The sequence below is a fragment of the Oryctolagus cuniculus genome, chromosome 16, assembly GCF_964237555.1.
Source record: "Oryctolagus cuniculus chromosome 16, mOryCun1.1, whole genome shotgun sequence".
NCBI classification, from domain to species: domain Eukaryota; kingdom Metazoa; phylum Chordata; class Mammalia; order Lagomorpha; family Leporidae; genus Oryctolagus; species Oryctolagus cuniculus.
Window position 1 is genome coordinate 15,326,293 of NC_091447.1, and position 17,609 is coordinate 15,343,901.

Genomic DNA, 17,609 nt, shown 5'->3' on the forward strand with positions numbered 1-17,609 from the left:
GGAATAAACCCAACATGAAGGCAAGCGGGCACTTTGAGAGACGTCAGGGAAGCTTTTTAGAAAAGGAACAGTGGCTGGTAGAGAAAGGCTTAAAGCACCAAACTGTAACACAAATACACAGAGTTTTAAGTTCTTTCCTGACTGGGACAAACACAGAAGCAAGAGAACTTTTCAAATAGGAACCGCAGAATTAGAAGCAAACGGGGGGGGGGGGGGGGGGGGGGGGCGCGCGCGGGGCGGGGAGACAGCGCTGTGCCAGTGCCGACATCCCATATGGGCACAGGTTCAAGTCCCGGCTGCTCCACTTCCAATCTAGCTCTCTGCATTGGCATGGGATAGCAGTAGAGACAGCCCAAGTCCTTGGGCCCTCGCACCCTCATGGGAAACCTGGAAGAAACTCCTGGCTTAGGACTGGCACAGCTCCAGCCATTGTGGCCATCTGGGGAATGAACCAGTGGATGGAAGACCTCTCTGCCTTTCTGTAACTGCCTTTCAAATAAATGAATAAATCTTAAAAAAATAAATAAATAAATAAAGCAGCAAACTGAGTTTACCTGCACCACGAGAGACATGCACTCCTGGCAACAGCTCCTAAAACTCAAGCTGCCCCGTCTGATGCCTGACACTTGAGGACGACAATGCTGCCAAGCACCTGGCTTTCTCTGCTTCCATTTCACTGCCCATAACTGACTTCCCCTCTGGGAACAGAAGGTAGCTCACACTAACATTGCCTGCTTGACAGTCATTTAATCAGCTGTCCAGTGTAATTCATTTTTATACGGGATCCGTGTTTCAGGTTCTCCATCCCCTGCGTGCACGACTGAGCGGTCAGAACAATGGCTGCACGGAGTCTCTCCCACCTGTGAGTTCTGACCTCTGAGCTCTGGCCTGAGGGAGGACCCGTCAGCACTGCCCTTTATTCTCACACACCCCTGCACTGCGGCTCGTGCTCAGCTGCACCGTCCTGAACCCCACATTCTTCAGGGATGAAGGACATTCACAGGATACAAGTTGCTTCCCAGTGGACCTCTGCCAGATGCCTACGGGCCAAACTTCCTCTGGACTTCTTGGCACACTCGAGGCCATGGCTTGAAATAACAGGAGAACAAAGCTGCTCAACTCAAAGTTTGCGTAACTGGCGAAGGCTGCCAGTGAGTAATTCCTAATCATCTATAGTGAAGAGATACAAGGAAGAGCAAACACTAGGGTTAAGTGTATTTACTTTGTGGGGAACAACATCTAAGACATCACAAAGGCACGGAGACACCCATGCCGGCCAGCGAGCGCAGCCTGCAGGAAGCTGGCAGGCCGCCAGTGTCTCTGTTTGGCTTGTAAAATCTGTCCTCCTGGGGGTCTTTGCTGTTGTTTTTAAATGGATTTTGGTCTGGAACAGAAACTAAGTTTACTCAACTCCATGACCTGAACAAAATGCTCTTTATTTATTTATTTTAAAGAAGACAGATGCCGTTTCTCAGCGTAACTGAGTGGCCCGTTTGCTCGCAGCGTTTCGCTGGAAGCTGTTTACCAACAAAAGCGCTTTCCCACCACGCAGGATCCCGAGGGGGCACAAGCGTTACCTGGGGTAAAAACCCCTTTCAGCTCATGAAATTACCTTCCTCAAGAGAACCTAATCCGGCGCATGCCTGCAACGGTGCTCACCGATCTCGTCTCCCTCAGCAGGCAGAGATCGCAACGGTGAAGTCGCACTGGCATCCTGGAGCCTCCTGGCAAGACGCCAAAGAGCTTATCAAAACGATCGCGACAGCCCTTGCTGCCAGCCCCCTGCAAGCTGCCAAGCCCAGCCAGCTACGGCGGCGGCCGAGCCAACTCCAGCTCACGCTCCGCTCCGCTGGCTGCCAGTTCCTTCTTCCCTCCTGTCTGAGCGTTTCTGAATGGAGCATTTCCTGTCGTTTATAAACGCAAAGTTTGCCAGTGAAGAACTGCGCTGGCCAGCTGGTAGGCAGGGACTGGAGACTTTTTGTCTGTTGGAAGAACCAACTCTTTGGCTCTACTGGAAAAAAATCAACCTGGCACATTCCAAGGAGAAGGGAATACGGGGGTGGGGGTGGGGGTGGGGGTGTGGAGACACAGGGGGCAAAGTTCTGGAACGGAACAGAGGCAAGGGATTTATCCCGAGACGCAGCCCTCTACTGTCACGTGCGTGGAAAACTGAACTCTAGAAGCAAGAGGAAGTGGGGCACAAAAATAGTCAGTTTCCTCAACACTTAGCCACCAGAACCTTACCGGCAGGCAACACTCATTTAAGATGAAGGCAGCCTCACTGTCAACCCACAGAGCAGCAAGGACAGACGCGCCCGCCGCGTAATCTGATTTCTGAAGCAGCAGGCGTCTCACCAGCGTAGGCAGCGGCACGCCTGAGGAACATCTGCAGCGTGCACACAGCAAACACCTGTCAACTCTTTCTTCTCCAACCCAAGTTGTAAAGAAGTGTCACAGTCCAGACGCACCTACAATCCCGCGCCCTTCAGCAAGAAGGGAGAAGCCATGAGAAATCACCTTTAAAAAGCAATAAGCAAAGGAACTGACAAAGCTTTCGAAAATTTAACTACTGCCTTTAAAGACAGCGGTTTACTTTTATTTCAAAAACTGGCCGCCAGGGCCACGGAACACGTTAACTTCAGGAGCCACCCCTGGCCAGTGTGTGTCTGTGTGTGCCTTCTAAGGCTGCCAGTGAATGCCTGCAACGTCAGGTACAATGTTTTCTCCCAGACACACATACCTGTGATAACCCTTCATTTACAAGTCGGGCACTGAAGACACTAACACACTGGGGTCTCAGAAAGCTCACGGAGGGATCGGTGTTTAGAATGGCAGTCAGGGTACTCAGATTCTGACTCCAGCTTCCTGCTTGGGTCCCTACCACTCACATGGAAGCAACAGACTGAGCTCCGGGCTCCTGGCCACGGCCCGGCCGGGTCCTAGCTGTTGCAGGCATTTGGGGAGTGAACAGGCAGACAGGCATGTTGTCACTCTGTCCCCTGGAGAGGCTGTCCCTCAGGTTCCTTTGCAGTCAGACATGGCCAGGTGTCTGGGAAGCATGAGGCGCTGTCCTCAGGCACGGCCTTACATGAGGATGTATGATCCTCTGTCCTCCCTGGCTGGAATCAGAACCAATACTGGCGAGTAAGCAGCCATCCGGGTCCAGGGATGACTGCCAAACACACAGAGCCCACAGCAGCCTTGCGCTGCCTAACCTTAAACTCTACTCACTACAAAGCACAACTCACTCAAGCCAATTTTTTCTTCTTGTAACAGACAGCCAGACTTAATCAATGTAAAAGAAAACAAGTAAAAATGGTCAGTGTGTGACCTGAATAAATGTTAGCAAAGGATACCAAACCCGTTCCCTAGGCACTGCTGGCAGCTTGTGCCACACAAGTGGAAACAGCACCACTAACACACAGGAAAGGGAGCCATCTGCACCCTACAGGCAGACTTCCCGGGACCAGTGATGAGACAACCGGACATCATTTGCCTCCTGACGCCACACACGAAAAAACTGCTCCAGCCCCCGAGGCCCCAAGGGGGCTACAGCCTAACCCTAACCATGCACAGGCAATCAGACAGATCCAACCTAAAGGGCATTCCATCAACCACTGGCCCGTGTGGAGGGGGGCACAGGCTGTTGTTCCTATAGCGACATGACAACTAAATACAACACTTGGGCCCATGCCACCTTGTGGAAGAGCAGGATGGAGATCCTGGCTTCTGGCTTCAGCCTGGCCCAGGCAAGCCCTATCTTTTGGGGGTATTTGGGAAGGGAACCAGTAGGTCAAAGATCAATTGCTTTCTCTCTCTGTGTGTTATGCCCTTCAAGCAAAATAAAAAGTTTTTTAAAAAGATAAGTTTATTTTGGTACAAAAGAATTATGAGTTTATAAAACACATATTGTGTGTGTTATAGTTTTTATATATTAGTTTTTTATAAAATGTGAATATTTTTCTTTCATTTTTTTTTTAAAAAAGAGTAATTTGAAAGGCAGAGTGACAGAGAAAGGGAGAGAGAGGAGAAGGGAGGAATCCTCCATCCACTGGGTCACTCCCCAAGTGCCCACACCAGCAGAAAGCAGGAGCCCAGAGCTCCATGTGAGGCTCCCAGGCAGGTAGCAGAGACCCAAGCACTTGCCAGGTCTCCCAGGCTGCAACAGCAGGAAGCTGTGACTGAAGGCAGAGATGGGATTCAAAGCAGGCAGTGCAATGATGGGCTTTAACCACTGTGCCAAAGGCCCAGCCCTTTGGAACACTTCTGTCCCCTCATGTAGACGACTAATCACCCTCCCAGCAGGATCCGACAGAACCGCCCTTCTCAGCATCTCAGCCTGGGAGCGCCTCCTACAACTCAGGGCTACCTCCAGGTGTGAAGTAACAGATTCCATCACTTCATTACCTAGAACAGAGGGAAGCACACACTCGAGTTCCGCCAAGAACACCCCGTATTCTACTCCTTTAAGGACGGAGCAGTCAGGAGCTGCCCCGTGGCACCACCTGCAGTGCCAGCATCCGCTATGGAGTGCCAGTCAGCTTCTGATCCAGCTCCCGGCTAATGTGCCTGTGAAAGACAGCAGAGGATGGCCTAAGGGCTTGGGACCCTGCCATCCACAGGGGAGACCCAGATGGAGCTCCCGGCTCCCAGCATCAGCCTGGCCCAGCCCTGTCTGTCACAGTCATCTGGGGGAGGGAACCAGCAGATGGAAGACCTAACTCTGCCTCTAAGTTTTCAAACTAAAAAAAAGATGAGGCGGATCTTTCGCTTGTCCTGCAGCCATCAAGTGCTCTCAGTGGCCCCTGCTGCCGTCTTGCTACCTCCGTGTGGGTGACTTCCGAGTCCCCCAGTCTCATTTCCATTTCTGCTTGCACCTGTTTAATGTAGTTTCCATGGCTTGGGACAAACAGATCACCTACTCCACTGAGATCTTCCTTACACGTACCCAGCTCACATTCCTGAGTATGTAAACATCACCGACCCCCTCCTATTGCCAAAATAAAATGGATATTTGTTTAACACAGACATTTAAGACTGTACTCTAGGGGCTGGTATTGTGGTACACTGGGTTAAGCTACAGCCTACAATGCTGCCCCCCCCCCCCACAGGTGCTGGTTCAAGTCCTGGCTGCTCCACTTCTGCTCCAGTTCCCCATTAATGTGCTTGAAAAAGCTGTGGAAGATGGCCCCACTGCTTGGGTCCTACCACCAAAGCAGGAGACCCAGATGAAGATCCTGGCTTTGGAATGGCCCAGCCCTTGCTGTTGCAGCCATTTAGGGAGTGAACCAGTGGATGGAACATCTCTGCAAAACAATCTTTGAAAAAAAAAAACAAAAATTAAACTCTGGAAATACAAATTTTTCTTTTTTAAAAATATTTATTTGAAAGGCAGAGTTACAGATAGGCAGAGGCAGAGAAAGAGGTCTTCTATCCACTAGTTCACTCCCTAGATGGTCTAAATGGCTGGAGCTGTGCTGATCCAGAGCCAGGAGCCTCCTGCAGGTCTCCCACGAGGGTGCAGAGGCCCAAGCACTTGGGCCATCTTCCACTGCCTTCCCAGGCCATAGCAGAGAGCTGGATCAGAAGTGGAGCAGCCGGGGCTCACCATATGGGATGCTGGCACTGCAGGGGCGGCTTTACCTGCTACTCCACAGCGCTGGCCCCATAAGTTCTTTTTTTATTTTTTATTATTATTATTATTTTTTTTTTTTGGACAGGCAGAGTGGACAGTGAGAGAGAGAGAGAGAGACAGAGAGAAAGGTCTTCCTTTGCTGTTGGTTCACCCTCCAATGGCCGTCGCGGCTGGTGCGCTGCGGCTGGTGCGCTGCAGCTGGTGCACTGCGCTGATCCGATGGCAGGAGCCAGGTACTTATCCTGGTCTCCCATGGGGAGCAGGGCCCAAGTACTTGGGCCATCCTCCACTGCACTCCCTGACCACAGCAGAGAGCTGGCCTGGAAGAGGGGCAACCGGGACAGAATCCGGTGCCCCAACCGGGACTAGAACCCGGTGTGCCCGCGCCGCAAGGCAGAGGATTAGCCTAGTGAGCCGCGGCGCCAGCTCCCATAAGTTCTTATGTCGACTTCTATTAAAACATTCTTAGGGCTGGTGCTGTGGTGTAGCAGGTAAAGCCACCACCTCTACCAATATCCCATATGCATGCTGGTTCGTGTCCTGGCTGTTCCACTTCCAATTTAGCTCATTGCTAGCAGTCTGGGTAAAGAAGCAGAAGATGGCCCCAAGTACTTGGGCCCCTGCCACCCATGTGGGAGACTGGAAGAAGCTCTTGGCTTCAACCTGGCCCAAGTGCTGGCTGTTGCAGCCATCAGGGGATTAAACCAGAGGATGGAAGATCTCTGTGTAAATCTTTCAAAAATAAATAAATACAGGGCCAGTGCTGTGGCAGAGCAGGTAAAGTGGCTGCCTGCAGGGCCGGCATCCCATATGGGTGCCAGTTCGAGTCCCAGCTGCTCCACTTCGATCCCGCTCTCTGCTATGGCCTGGGAAAGCAGTGGAGGATAGCCCAACTCCTTGGGCCCCTCACCTGCACAGGAGACCTGGAGGAAGCTCCTGGCTCCTGGTCATTATGGCCAGTTGGGAAGTGGACCAGGGGAGGGAAGACCCTCCCTCCCTCTGCTTTTCTATTTAACTCTGACTTTCAAATAAATAACTAAATCTTTAAAAAAATAAAATAAAATAAATACATCTTTAAAAACACACAAACAGGGCCAGTGCTATGGCATGGTAGGTTAAGCCTCCACCTGCAGTGCTGGCATCCCACATGGGTGCTGGTTCAAGTCCTGGCTGCTCCAATTCTGATCCAGCTCCCTGCTGATGCACCTAGGAAATCAGTGGAAGATGGCCCAACTTTTGGGCCCCAGCACCCACATGGGAGACCCAGAAGAAGCTGCTGGCTCTCGGCTTCTACCTGGTCCAGCCAGGGGCCATTGCGGACATTTGGGGAGTGAACCAGTAGATGGAAGATCTCTTTCCTTCTCTGTATTTCTGTCTTTTAAACAAACATTTAAACAAACAAAAACATTCTTAATTTTCTAACACAGGAATCCAATATATAAAACCACACCAGTAAATCAGAAAATTATACAGTCTTTTACTAGGTTATTAAAAAAAGTAGTTCCTGGGGCCAGCACTGTGCTGTAGCGGCTAGAGCTGCCACCTCCAGTGCCGGCATCCCATTATTCGAGTCCCGACTGCTCCACTTCTGATCCAGCTCTCTGCTATGGCCAGGGAAGGCAGTAGAAGACGGCCCAAGTCCTTGGGCCCCTGTACCTGTGTGAGAGACCTGGAAGAAGCTCCTGGCTCCTGACTTTGGATCAGCACAGCTCCAGCCATTGTGACCATTTGGGGAGTGAACCAGTGGGTGGAAGACCTCTCTCTCTTTGCCTCTGTGTAACTCTGCCTTTCAAATAAATAAATAAAAATTAACAAAAAGGAAACCCAGGTCCCTAGCAATTCCCTCTGGGAACATTCACTACTGATGTCTCAGGGTGCCTTCCTAGACCAGCGCCTGGGACGCACGGGCTGCAGCGCTGGAAGCATCAGCAGCAGGCGGGGCGGCTCACCGACTAGGGACCTGAGGGACACACAGAAAGCTGGCTCAGGGCAGCCAGTGGAAATACAGGTCAGACGCAACCTTCCCTCGCCCCGAGTCACTCTGCACACCCAGCTCGCTGTGGCACCTGCCCCGGGCTCCCTTCTCTGACCGAGTGTGGATCCCTGCCGAACACACCAGCGAGCACGTTAGAGATTAAGTTCATATACTCTCCAGTTCCCGTTTCACTGAATTCTGTTGGAGTAGAAACATTTGACCTGGCAATGTTTAGAGGTAATTCATATAGTTTTCCTGGTGTGCAGGTGAGAAAACAAGCCCATGCCGGAGAGGAGTCACTCGGCGACACAAGCTCCCGGCAGAGTGGGGCCCCTCCCAGCAAACACGCCGCCTATGGTGCTGCAAAGCTCCAGGTGGTGCACAATGAGCACCTCACCCTTGACCGCTTAAGTCTGGCTGGCTAACGGTGGATTTGCTACACAGTTCCTAAAACGTTAGGCGAGCTGCAGAGGCGGATGCCGACGCCGCTGCGGGGAAAGGCAGGAACCCACCGCAGGCCCACAGGTGCCCAGAACGCCTGCGGGCCAGGGGCTTCAGACAGGAACCGGAAGTTCCCATCATTGGCGGGTGGTCCCGCCACCAGCACTCTGCAGGCAGCAGCACCCTGCTCGGTGTAGTGACGTAACCGCACCCCCAGCCTATTCCGCCCAGACATCTCCCTGGCCTGGCGCGGGAGGCATCGCTCCAGCCAAGAGACCCAAGGACAGCCAAGCTAGCAGGGCGAGCCAGAGAAGCAGACTCGGAGAGTGAGATGCCCGGGGTGCTGCCCACCTCCACCCTCCGGGCTGATGCAGCTGACCGCCAGCAGCTTCCAAACACTCGCCCTCCTACTGTCTGCTTCCGACCTTGGAGAAAACGCTCCTCAAGAGCCGATAAAAATAAGATTTTTTTTTCTGACTCCATCTGCCTCTTTACAAGATAAAGATCGCAGAACGTCCCATGCGCGTGGGAACAAAGCTACTTTCAGCTCACTGGTCAAGTACACACACCCCCAGCGGGAAACACGTCCCCGGGTGACAAAGAGGAAGCCTTCGCAAACGCCCGCCCCCCTCCCCGCTCTTACCTCCAGGGGCGGGTAGGGCGGCGCCATGGCGGACGGGGGCCCGGGGGTGGGCGGCGGCATCCCTGGCGTGGGCGGGAACAGACCCAAGGCGTTCAGATTCAGGCCCGGGATTAAATGTGCTTGCAGCTGCAAGGGTAAAAAGAGCCCTTATTGCCACCCGCCCAGGTGGGGACCGCCCTGCGAGGGGACAGCGGCACTGCCGGCCGAGGCTCGCCCGCCCAGCTCCAGAGTGGTGTTAAATCACCCGCGTCAAAACTGAAAAAGGGGGTTGGCACTCTTGTTGTGCACTGCAGGTACGGTCACTCCCCTGGTCTGCTTACGCCACTTCCTGAGAAGGCAGCAGCAGATGGCCCAAGGGCTGGGGCCCCTGCCACCTAGGCAGGAGGTCCGGATGGAGTTCCAGACTCCTGGCCCAGCCCCAGCTCTTGTGGCCAATTGGGGAGTGAACTGGTTCGAAGATCTCTCTCTCCCCCACTCCTCCCTACCATTCTTTCAAATAACTAAATACACCGTAACAAAACTTAAGATGGATTATCCAGGTGTTCAATTTAAAGCAACATCCCATCTATTAAGGCATATCACCAATTGGCCTTCATACCCTTGGACACACTACTGTCATTTGAAAATTCTTCTGTCTCTGAACTTCATGTGAGTTTCCAAGTTTTAACTTTGTATTCCTGGTAACAACTTGATATGCTTTATGTCTGCTGAAATCAGAAAAGGCTTCAAGGCAGGCCAAAGGCCCAATTCACAGATGTAGAAACTGAGGCTCAGAGAGACTGAGGCTCAGAGAGACCGAGTCAACTGTCAACTCATAAACGGATGAACAGACAATCAAACGCAGCTCACTCACCTCTAAAGCCCACATTCCAATCTACTAAACTTTCAGAGTAACATTTTGAGGGAGGTACTACGCTGTTGTAGGTGCGTATCAGCCCTCCCCATAAATACACAAGTTAAGGCACAGAGACAGGATAATTTGCAGAATTAGCCAAGTCCGTGTCTTTCTTGCTATCCCAGGGTACGTGCTAAGGGACTAAAAGTCAATTAACATGACTTCAAATGATGTCACCGCTCAAGAAATCAATTCTAGGACACTTCACAGCACCCCTAACCCTGCACCAAAGACACGCCCTCTGCATGGACACTGACGTTCATGGAGGCGATGTCGTTTTCGTAGGACTCCCTGATTTTCTTCATGATCTCCTCCTCGGCTTTGGCACACGTCTCCACGCTGCCTTTGACTGTGATGGTGCGTTCCGGGTTGTACAGCGTCAGTTCCTGCAATCTGCAGGTGGAAGAGGGGGAAAGAAAACAGAATGGGAATCACAGGATGATGACGGTTGACAAATCAGCCACAGACAGCAACAAAACCCAGACCGTGGAGGCTGGCAACACATGACCACAGGCGTGCAGACCTGACGGGAGATGAGGAAGGCCTAAAGTGCACCAAGCTAAGCAGAAGCTTCGGGAGAGCACCAAGTACCTCCCTCCGGATTCTCAATAAACGTTACTGGATGCACAGGGTTCCTCAAGCCCCCGGTTTTTGTTGTTGCCATTGTCTTTGTAAAGATTTATCTTATCTAGCTCACTCCCCAAATGGCCACCACGGCCAGCGCTGCACCAATCCAAAGCCAGGAGCCAGGTGCTTCTTCCTGGTTTCCCATGTGGGTGCAGGGCCCAAGCACTTGGCCATCCTCCACTACCTTCCCGGGCCACAGCAGAGAGCTCGACTGGAAGAGGGGCAGCTGGGACTAGAACCCGGCGCCCATATGGGATGCCGGCGCCGCAGGCGGAGGATTAACCAAGTGAGCCACAGTGCCGGCCCCTTACTTCTTTACCATTTAAGAGTTTTCATGATCCAGAAAAACTCTGCTTTGCACTTTGGGAACTTCCAAGGACTCCAGGTGGGGGAGTCTGCCTTCCCAAAATTACCTCTGAGTCCCACAGACACCAAACACAGCACAATATTTTATGTAGTGGCTAGTTCTGGAACAGCCTGTAAGATTGTTTTTTTTTTTTTTTCCTTTTAAGCCCTCCCCTTTGTAAGTACAAAATTCAGATAGGAACTACAAAAAGTTCATGGCGAATGGAGTCAAAAGTTTCTTTTGGTAGGGGCAGGTGTTATGGTTCAGCAGGTAAAGCCACCCACTGCTTGCCACACCCCTATGGGCACCGGTTTGTGTCCCAGTTGTTCCATTTCCGACCCACCCCCTGCTAATGCGTGTGGGAAAGCAGCAACAGATGACCCAAGAGCTTGGGCCCCGGCACCCATGTGGGGGACCTGGATGAAGCTCCTGGCTCCCAGGTTAGCCTGGTCCAGCCCTGGCCATTGTGGTCATCTGGAGAGTGAACCAGCAGATGGAAACACACTCTCTCACTCCCTCACCCTCCCTCACCCCCCGTAACTCTGCCTTTCAAAACCAATAAATCAATCTTTTGTACAATCATGCATTTCCCATGGATTTCTGAAGACCCCTCACATTAGAAAAATGAAGTGCTGATTCGGAAGCCATGTAATGTAAGACGCTGCGGCGTCCACCTCACTCTCTTGACTCGTTCACCCCGGGAGTAGACAGCCGCTGTGTCTCACGGACTTCCAAGCAGCTCTATGGAGGCCCGCGTGGTAAGGCGCTTCGGCTGCCCACCCCCAGCCAGCATTGACTTGGCAGCGGCAGGATGAGATGCCCAGTGGAACCATCCAGGCTGCACAGACCCCCAGAAAGGAGCTGAACAATACATGACCACCACCATCTGCAACTGTGCTACACAGCAATGGGTACCACACTGCTGTATCTTCCAACTTTGGCCAAAAAAGCAGTCAAGGCTTCAGCTAGAAAATATCAGTGGAAAACTCTAGTTCATCCTGCAAATTTCATGAGAGTAGACAATGCTGTCAATACAGGTTAGCAGACTGAGCTGGGTGAAAGGTGTAGCCATGGTAGTGCTCGCTAACCCAAGCAGCCTGGCGGCTGGGAGATGCCGAGCTGATGTAAAACACGCAGAACAGTGTGTCTCAATTCTAATCCCAAAGCAAGGGAACACTCACGGAGATATTGTAATTTTAGTGTCTGTGTCTTGCTCAATTTTTTTAAGGTTTCTTCCTTCTTTACCAATAAGACGGCCTACAAAGTTATTATGGGCTAAAATCTTCAAGGGGATCTCTTCTGTGCTGTAAACAAAAAACAAAACAAAAAAAAATAGAGTCACAAAAAAAGTAAACCCACTTGGGTCAAAACACAATATTCACTCATCAAACATTTATTTCTTAGCTACCATGTGGGAAGCACTATTAGACAATTAGCCTACATTCGAGCAATGCATGGAAAGAGGGAATAAAAAACATAGTCAAGTATTTGGACACAAGTTAATTTTTAATACAGATCGTCTTTTATTCATTCCAGGGACTACCCATGTTCAAGGATGGATTTTCTGACTCAAATCCATATTCCTAAACCCTCCTACTAAACACAAGATACAAATGCCCAAGAATAAAATCCGAGCATACATATGAAAATACAGACTTGGAGATGCACGCATCGTTTACAGAAACAAACACAGCACACTCAACAGCGCTGATACTTGGGGGCGGGGGGCTTGCACCTTTCCGAACTCCCTGTTGCCTCCCCACAGTCGTTTCCCAGTGCCATCAAGGTTATCACACAGTGGGCTTTTCTTCTCCTCTATCCTAAAACACAGCTACATTCTTTCAACACAGGACCCACATTCGAGTTCAGCACCCGTCACCAGAACTAGCAAAGCTCTCTACCAATACTGGGACGAGGTCCCCAGGGGAGCTGCAGTGCCATCTTTATTCTGGATTCCATTTTCAATCTATCTCTGTTCTGTCCACTGATGGTGGCACAGGGCTCAACTCCCACTCGGAATTCCTGTGGAACAGTCATTGGGAGCTCCAGCATACAACACCCAAACATGAAGTCACTGAGCACAGAAGCAGATGCCTTCTCACCTCTACACGCCTGGCTGCCCAGGCCAAGAAGTGAGCTCCAGTGGGCTCTGGGTACAGGTCCACAGAGGCTCTGCAGCCCTGTCTCGGGTAAATCCTTAGACACCTCTGGTCCCCGCTGGGCTTCCTTTGTGCCCCAACTGCTGCTTCTACTGCTGGACTTTACCAGCACCACTTGCCCCGTATCCAAAGGTAAGATAAAACATTTGAATATTTACAAGATGTAAGCTCCTATCTGAAACGTAATGTACTGGAGTGAAATCGACATCTTTGAGATTCGAGGGTTGTTACAGCCCTGTCTCTTCCATTGAGGAAAAGTGTCCCCCCACCCCATACTATTTGTTGAACTCTTTTACTTAATGCAGGGTTAACTATATGATCATTAAGTAAGCTGTTAATAGATCTTAGTCAAGATTAAGAGTGGGAATGTGGGAGCGAGGGTCACTATGTTCCTCAATCTGTATATATGCAATACATGAAACCTGTATGACTTAAATAAAATTTTCTAAAAAGAAAAGAAGATCAGTGGTACCAACCAACAGCAGTCATCGGAGCACTGCCCTTTGCCGGCTGGCAATTCCCCCCCAAGCACCGTCAGACCCCGGGATCCCACCCGCGAGCATCCTGCTGCGCCCTGGGTTAGGGCTCTCCCTACTCACAATTTTGTGTCTTGAGCTTCCTTATGCATGATCTCCAGAATCGACTTGCAAGCCGCAGAGGTGCCCTCGGGGGTGGAGAGGATCGTGATGGACTTCTCGGCGGCCCCCGCGTTCTCCTTGCGGTGCACGTCAATTCTGAAGGTGGAAGAGGCAAACGAGAGGTGTGAGGGCCTGTGCACACGGCGGCGTGTCAGGGCTTCCCGGGCAGGCACACAGTGCCGAGGGGCCGGCAACACCGACGCCTTTGGGGCAAACTGCAGCCTGGTTTCAGGCTGCCCAAGCTGGCTGTGACGAGAGCTTCCGTTTAGATGCCATGGAGCAAGCACCACACGGCGAAGCACCTGGCTTCCCACAAAGGCTTTCTCCTGCCCTAGAACCAGCAGGCACTGGGGTGCGGCCACGAGAGCGGGAGAAGTCCCAGCAGCCAGGCTGACCGCTCAGGCGGTGGGCGTGACCACTGCTGGGCATCCGCGCAGACTTCTCGCAGCTGCTTCCCTGCTCCAGGGCCCTTCCTACCATCTGCCCACTTGACAGAAGAAGTCTGCAGTGAGCAGGGGCAGGAACAAAACCCAGAGGATGGCAACCCTGGTTTGAAGGAAAGCCAATGACCAGTAAATTCAAAATGAGGTCCAACCTTCCCGCTAATTATGCTCCTGCCACTTAAAACAAGATGTCATTTTCTTCCAGACCTGCAAATACTTTCAGACAAAATCAAGCAGTGGTGAGGGGATGGGAAATGGGGTACGCACTCACTTTTGGTGGCAGGTGTAGAGCAAACTGGCAGGCCTATGTCCTCTGACCCAAGAATTCCCGCAGTATCTCCTAAGACCCGACAAGTCTCACAGATGAGCCGGGAAGGGTGGTTTTCTGCCTCAGCACTGTTGACGTCCTGGCCCAGATTCCTTCTTTGGGGTGCATGGGCTGCCCCGTATCCTGAGATGTTCAGCACCATCTCTGGTCCCTACCCACTTGATGCCAACAGCACACCCCTTGGCTAGCTGTGACAACCAAGATGCCTCCAGACAAAGCCAGATGTGCACCAGCCAGGGGTGCGGTGGGGGGCTGGAATTGCCCCTAGATGAGAATCACTGGCCCAGCAATGTTCGCTCTGGCACTATTTGTGACTGAAAAGAAATTGGGAGCTGATGCTGTGGCTTCGTGGGCAAAGATGCTGCCTGTGATGCCAGCATCCCACATGAGCACTGGTTTGAGTCCTGGCTGCTCCACTTCCAATTAAGCTACCTGCTACTGGCCTGGGAAAGCAGTGGGAGATGGCGCGAGAGTGGGAGACCTGGAAGAAGCTCCTGGGCCCCTGAGGTCTGGTCCAGTGCTAGCAGTTATAAACATCTGGGGAATGAACCAGAAGATGAAGTGCATTGTTTCTCCGCCTACCCCCTCCCCCCCCAGGACTCTGCCTTTTAAATAAATAAATCTTTAAAAAAAATTTTTAGGAATACCCTTCAAAATGGCTATCAGGAAGTTATCAACATGTCTATACCATACAACCGATTTTTAAAATGTGGTAAAAATGGGGCCGGCGCTGTGGCACAGCAGGTAAAGCTACTGCCTACGGTGCTGGCATCCCATATAGATGCCAGTTCAAGTCCTGGCTGCTCCACTTCCGATCCAGCTCTCTGCTATGACCTGGGAGAGCACTAGAAGATGGCCCAAGTCCTTGGGCCCCTGCACTCACGTGGGAGACCCAGAAGAAGCTCTTGGCTCCTGGTTTCAGACTGGCACAGCTCCAGCCACTGTGGCCAAGTGGGCAGTGAACCAGCAGATGGAAGACCCCCACCACCCCTCTTCTCTCTGTGTAACTCTGACATTCAAATAAATAAGTATTTTTTAAATGTAGTAAAAGTATAGGTACTAACATGCTAAGAGGCCTTTGACCTTTTTTAAGATTTATTTATTTGAAAGGCAGAGTTACAGAGAGGCAGAGGCAGAGAGTGAGAAAGGTCTTCCATCTGCCTGCCAGTTCACTCCCCAAATGGTTGCAATGGCCAGAGCTGGGTTGATCTGAAGCCAGGATCCAGGAGCTTCTTCCAGGTCTCCTATGTGGGTGCAGGGCCCAAGTACTTAGGCCATCTTCCACTGCTTTCCTAGGCCATAGCAGGGAGCTGGATCAGAAGTGAAGCCAGCAGGACTCAAATCGGCGCCCATATGGGATGCCAGCACAGCAGGTCCCAAGACGCCCTCGATCTTAAGAGAAAAAACGCACTCTGTATCATGCTGGGATTTCTTTTATGTGAGTTACAGTAGATGCTAGGAACCACTCCCATACTGATACATTCCCAGCTTAACAAAGGCCACCTCACAGGGTGAGCTGAATGGTCTCTCTTATCTTTCGTTTGTATATTTGTACATTTGGAATCAAATACAGAGTAAGTCTGCTGTTGTTTGAATAGCCTAAGAAAGACCATTAACCACCCGAAATGGGTGTGCAGGTTCAATTAGCCACTTATTGTGTCCTTTTGGCCAAACACTGCAAGATAAGGAGTGACGTAACTCATGGCTGTGATAATGACCACTTCATTGTGCCAATAAAATCCAGGTCTAGGGTCCAGTGCTGTGGTATACCATGCCTTTCAAATAAATAAAATAAAGTTAAAAAAAAAAAAAAAACTCAAAATCAGGGCAACATAGGAACAAAAATAGGGAGGGCTATCTGGACACAGTTTGTTAAAAAATTGTTAGGGGGGCCGGCGTTGTGGCACATGAGCACCGGTGCAAGACCTGGCTGCTCCATTCCCATCCAGCTTCCTGCTGACGTGCCTGAGTAAGCAGCACACATGGAGCTCCTGGCTTTCCCCTGGCCCACCTCTGGCCATTGTGGCCATTTGGGGAGTGAACGAGCAGATGGAAGATCTCTCTCCCACTCTAACTCTGCCTTCCAAAGAAATAAAATAAATTAATTAAAAAATATGTCTTGAACAACAGTCCCAATCTCAGGAACCTTCTTCCCTGCCACTGTTTCAATCTCCAACTGGGACAGTATTACCAGTGTCTTGGAAACACCATGGGACAGAACATGAAACCCTGATCCCCAGAGAGCATGCTTGGCTGCCTTGGGGATGAGGGTGACCCTCAGGGACCACTCCAGTAACAGATTTCTGATAATGACTGCTTTCGGCGGCAAGGGGCAATTAAATCTGCCGGCAGGGCTCTGCAGATCAATCACTGGGTGAAACAGAAGCTGCTTCCTCCTCAAGTAAAACACATGGTTCGGCTGCAAGCACAGCTCTTTCCCCCAACAAGGAAGCGAGTGGCTTGAGAAAGGACTGATCTGCCGCATGACAAGGGAGGGCAACCACGTGCTGCGTTTCCGCAGGTCACCGCAGACCAAGGGAAGCAGGCAGCCCTTCAAGTCTGAGATTAAAGGCAGGCAAAGGGAAGGAGGTTATGGTTCAGCTGCCCTCCCCACCCTGATTATGAGGCCTGCAGCATTCAGCTCACACACAGGTGAGCAGCACCCTGTGGCTCCCAACAGAGGAAAGTTAGGATTGGAGGTCACTGCAGGGGTCATGGGCGTGAAGCTACCTGCATGAGACAGGAGGCAGCTGGCTCAAGGCAGGCGTGCTGCCTAGGGTGAATGCAGAAGTCCACTTATGCCTGCTGGGGCAAACGCGTGAGCAAGGTGTAGTGCTGCAGGCCTACCTGCAGAGGAAGATCACAGTGGATTCCTTGGGACATGTACAATGAACTCATTCTTGCGCAATGCAAGAAGCCAAGTAATGCAGCCATCGCTGGCTGCACACGACCGTTTCTCCCACCATACCCAGAGGTCCAGGAAGTATGGCCGGAAGAGGCCACAGATGTGCCTGGTGGCACTTGACGGAGCTGGGGGTGGGGAGTGCTTCATGTTTAGGCTGCTTTGGGTGAGAATATGCACATACTACCCAACAGTGTCATGTGGAAAGCAAAACAACTAACATATAATGCACTGGTGCTCCCAAATTGAGAAGCTATCTTCAATAAGAGGGTACTTCAAAAAGTTAGCAGAATATGTAATTAAAATACATTTACTTTGGTGCAAAAAAAAAAAATTGAAATCCATGTATGGTAGGGGGTAAAGTCTTCAGAAGGTTCAGGAAAATGTGTTACAAAAAGACTATGCATGGATATCAAAAGCTCTCCATGAGGGGCTGGTGCTACAGTGCAGTGGGTTAAGCTGCCACTCAGGACATCAATCAGAATTTCTGATCCAAGTCCAGGCTCCCCTGCCTCTGATGCAGCTCCCTACTAATTCGCCTGGGGGACAGCAGGTGATAGCCCAAGCAGTCACCAGA

General features: G+C 51.3%; 1 protein-coding gene across 3 annotated transcripts in view; it reads right to left on the reverse strand.

The window, feature by feature from the left end:
• The window catches only part of IGF2BP3 (insulin like growth factor 2 mRNA binding protein 3), a 135,915-nt gene that overhangs the window by 14,885 nt on the left and 103,421 nt on the right, over positions 1 to 17,609 (reverse strand). For all 3 annotated transcript variants that reach the window (XM_051852815.2, XM_051852814.2, XM_051852816.2), the window contains 4 exons: positions 13,321 to 13,455; positions 11,744 to 11,866; positions 9,847 to 9,982; positions 8,695 to 8,820 (listed from right to left, as the gene is read on the reverse strand). In XM_051852815.2, coding sequence (XP_051708775.1) covers positions 8,695 to 8,820; positions 9,847 to 9,982; positions 11,744 to 11,866; positions 13,321 to 13,455 — 520 coding nt within the window. The remainder of the gene's footprint in view (positions 1 to 8,694; positions 8,821 to 9,846; positions 9,983 to 11,743; positions 11,867 to 13,320; positions 13,456 to 17,609) is intronic.